General features: G+C 44.5%; 1 protein-coding gene across 2 annotated transcripts in view; it reads right to left on the bottom strand.

Moving 5' to 3' along the window:
* Positions 1-1193: 1193 nt before the first annotated feature.
* The window catches only part of CLEC4D (C-type lectin domain family 4 member D), a 6705-nt gene continuing 3729 nt past the window's right edge, over positions 1194-4169 (bottom strand). For both annotated transcript variants that reach the window (XM_006774488.2, XM_015570957.1), the window contains 3 exons: positions 3891-4042; positions 1802-1917; positions 1194-1460 (listed from right to left, as the gene is read on the bottom strand). In XM_006774488.2, the coding sequence (XP_006774551.2) occupies positions 1313-1460; positions 1802-1917; positions 3891-4042 (416 nt within the window). In that variant the 3' untranslated portion in view covers positions 1194-1312. The remainder of the gene's footprint in view (positions 1461-1801; positions 1918-3890; positions 4043-4169) is intronic.

The following is a 4169-nucleotide window of genomic DNA, read 5'->3' as shown; positions in this document are numbered from 1 at the left end:
CTTCAGGAGCTCAGAGCCAGGCGGTGGTAGGTGGGGAACCTTGGCTTCCTCCATTGCCGAGGCACCCAAGCCTCCTGTTCACTTCAGCTGCTTGGCTGCCGGCCGCCATCTTGGTTGGCAGTTAATTTGCATATTGCCCTGATTAGCCAATGGGAAAGGTAGCGGAGGTATGGTTAATTACCATGTTTCTCTATTATTAGATAGGACTAGAGGCCCGGTGCATGAAAATTTGTGCACCCTCTCACAGGCCAGGAGTCCTCAGGGGATGTCCTACTGATGGCTCCTGGGAGGAGCGGGCCTAAGCCACAGTCTGGCCTCCCTCTGCGGGCAGTGATTGGACCAGCTGATCAGGGGATGGCATCGCCCCCATCACCCTGCCATTGCCACCTGGGCCTCCCTCTGTGGAAGGCAACCGGATGGGCGGATCAGGGGATGGTGCCAGCCCTTTCCATTGCCCCTCTGCAGCCACTGGTCGCCACGCCCCCCCCCATCGCCGTTCCCTCCCTCTGCCCACTGGCATGAGCCTTGGCTGGCCTGGCGCCGCCTGCTCGCCAGCCCTGTCCCCCATTGACTGGTCATTCCACTCTTTGGTTGATTTGCATATTATGCTTTTTATTATATAGGATATTCATTTCAGGTGTACAATATAGTGATTTGACATTTTTATATCTTACAATGTGAATATTTCACTGAATTTTAAGAGTTAATATTTGGGGTAGAGGAAAAAATAACCAAAACATTGCATCATTTAAGCCATTCTGCTAAATGTGTAATAAATGCACACCAATTGCATTTCAAAGAATAAATTCTTTTTTAAAAAAAATATATTTTATTGATTTTTTACAGAGAGGAAGGGAGAGAGATAGAGAGTTAGAAACATCGATGAGAGAGAAACATCGATTAGCTGCCTCCTGCACATCCCCCAGTGGGGATGTGCCTGCAACCCAGGTACATGCCCTTGACAGGAATCAAACCTGGGACCCTTCAGTCCGCAGGCTGATGCTCTATCCACTGAGCCAAACAGGTTTTGGCAAGAATAAATTCTTTGAAATACTATCAGGAAAGCAAAATTAATGAAAACTGATTTTCATAGAAGAGATTATTCCTTCCACTAAAGCACTACACAAAAACACATTATCTTGAATGAATTGAAAAAATAAGTCCCATCGTGACTGAAAATGTTCTATGAAAATGTTCTACCATCAGCCCCTCATCTAGTATGTTTTCTCTATTCCAGTAGTGCATGTACATTCTTCCCTAGGCTAATGGGTTCTTCTTTTCTGTCCTCATCACAAGAACCTCTTCATAACTTTCAGGTGAGTATTCTTCCAGGTTTCTTACAAATCCTACTTGCCTCAAAGTTACAAGAAAGATTATTCCAGGCCCATTTGTTTTGGTCATTAACAAGGACAACACAATTTTCCTTCTGATGATTATTGGGTTCACCCTTATGCCAGAATCTGAAATGAAAAAAAGTATATGTAATACACTCACACACACACACACACACACACACACTCACACACACACACACCAACACACACACACACACACACACACGGTGTGTGTCAGGGGACTATGCAGAGAAAATGACCCTAAATGCCCTTAAGTGAGAAATTTAGAGCTGCACTGCCCTGCCCAATACAAGTGTAGTAGTAGTTTACTAGTATAAAGGTTACACAACACATGGTGCTGAGTAAGCACTTTTACACTGGTATGCTCCACCCCAAAATGAATTCTGCTTGCTACCTTCTTCCCATCTTTGCCTATAAAACTCTTTCATCCCAGTCAATATACTCACTCCATATGTGGGTTAAATGGTGTCCTGTTCACCCATTGCCAAAGGCCTTCAGGATTCTCATATGAAAGTCCCAGGAAATATGAAAATCTTTTATCCAAAAATTGAGTAATAAAGTTCTGTATAAAAAAATTGTAAATTCTTATAAATTTATTTGCAGTTATCATGTGATAGATGATAGGAAAAGAGGAAAGAGGTTGAATAGATTACTAGTTAAGCAAAAAGGGTTGGCACCAGATGGGTCTGTTTTCATATCTTGCCTCTGCTGTTTACTATGTACTGTTAGTAAGTGCTTTATTCTCACCAAACCCTAGTTTTCTTATCTTCAAAAGAGACAACTCCACTACTTCACTGAGTTATTTTGAAGATTAACTGAGATCTACTTGACAACTACTTAGCAAATGTTTAATAGGATCAGATTATCAGGAACTTTTGTTTTTAAATTTTCCCTCTTTAATTGTTCGTATATTTTATTAGATCTCATTTTATTCAAAGAGTCTGCCTATAGATTGCAAAGACATGAAAACAGAATTCTCCAGGAAATCCTTCTGATCAGCAAAAGGGTAGAATGTGAGTTATGGTACATATATGGAAATATATTACATAAGAAAATACATTTCAATTTTTACATTAAGATTTTTTTTTTTTTAAACTAGAGGCCTGGTGCACAAAATTTGTGCATGGGAGTGGTAGGTATCCCTCAATCCAGCCGGCACCCTCTCCAATCTGGAACCCCTTGAGGGATGTCCAACTGCCAGTATAGGCCGGGTTCCTGTGGCCTAGACAGGGACCAGGCCTAAACCAGCAGTCGGACGTCCCTCTCACAATCTGGGACTGCTGGCTCCCAACCGCTTGCCTGCCTGCCTGCCTCTAACCACTTCTGCCTGCCAGCCTGATCAACGCCTAACTGCTCCCCTGCTGGCCCAATGCCCCTACCTGCCCTTTCCTGCTGGCCTCGTCACCGCCAACTGCCCTCCTCTGCCGGCCTGGTTGCCCCCAACTGCCCTCCCCTGCAGGCCTGGTCCCCCACAACTGCCCTCCTCTGCTGGCCTGGTCACTCCTAACTGCCCTCCCCTGCAGGCCTGGTCACCCCCAACTGCCCTCTCCTGCTGACCTGATTGGCCACAACTGCCCTCCCCTGATGGCCACATGAGGCCTGCCATCTTTGACCACATGGGAGCGGCCATCTTGTGCAAGGGTGTGATGGTCAATTTGCATATTACTTCTTTATTATATAGGATTACAACCATACATCTGAATTATTTTTTCTATGCTTTATCCTGTAGCTCTTTTAGTATCAATTAACCATTCACTTATTTACTTATTAAGACAGTTATTAAGACATAGCCAGAGTGCCTAGCACTGTGCAGGACATTAGTGATACAAAGATGAGTAAGGCATGGCCTCAGCCTTCTACAAAGTAGAAATCATTGGAAGAGATGGAGTATTAAACAGACAATTGCAGGACACTAAAGTAAGTGCCATGATCACACAATGCACAAAGTACTATAAAACACCTTCAACTTAGAATAGGGAGGGTGGAGTAGGGAAGATGGTCAGGATAGTTTTCTCTAGGAAATACTACATGAATGACATCTGGAAAGATCCAAAGAAGTTGGTCATATTAAGAAAATAATAGAGGACCCAGTCAGTGTGGTTCAGTGGTTGAGCATCAACGCATGCACCAAGAAGTCACTGGTTCAATTCTCAGTCAGGGCACATGCCCAGGTTGCAGGAAGGCTCCATGCCTGGTGGGAGCTGTGCAGGAGGCAGTAGATCAATCTTCTCTCTCTCTCTCTCTCTGTCTCTCTCTCTTTCTCAGGACATGGCAAGAAGCCCACTTCCCCAGGCAACAGGCGGGGACAGGGAGTGCTCCTTACCAATAACACTTGGATTTAAAGAGACATGACAGTAGTACACACACACACACACACACACACACACACACACAGTAAGGGAGGAAGAAAAGGTTTTCCAGGCACATGGAACAGATGCAGCAAAGGCACAGAAGCATGGTAGAGCAGACAAAGTCCTCTCTCTCTGCTAAGAGATTCAAAGCAGCAGAGAAACTGACGGGAGCCTCCCAACATACCTGCTCAGCTTCTGTGCTGATGGTGACCAGGTGGGCCCCTAGCCCTGAACAGTTCCTTCCACTCTCCACCCATGTCTTGTTGTCATGAAAAGGAAAATAGCAGCTGGACTGGAAGGCTCTCCAGCCAATAGGACAGCAATTCCAGGTGTCCCCTCATGAGAATATTGAAATAAAAATTAGTTACAAAGGAGCATTCATCTATACCAGATTGCATAACTATTCTACTATCTAGTGTCCAGTTACCATTTATGGGAATAATACCAAGGTTACCAAAATCAT

The sequence above is a fragment of the Myotis davidii genome, unplaced genomic scaffold, assembly GCF_000327345.1.
Source record: "Myotis davidii unplaced genomic scaffold, ASM32734v1 scaffold2368, whole genome shotgun sequence".
NCBI classification, from domain to species: Eukaryota; Metazoa; Chordata; class Mammalia; order Chiroptera; family Vespertilionidae; genus Myotis; species Myotis davidii.
This window is presented reverse-complemented; position numbering and strand designations above follow the sequence as displayed.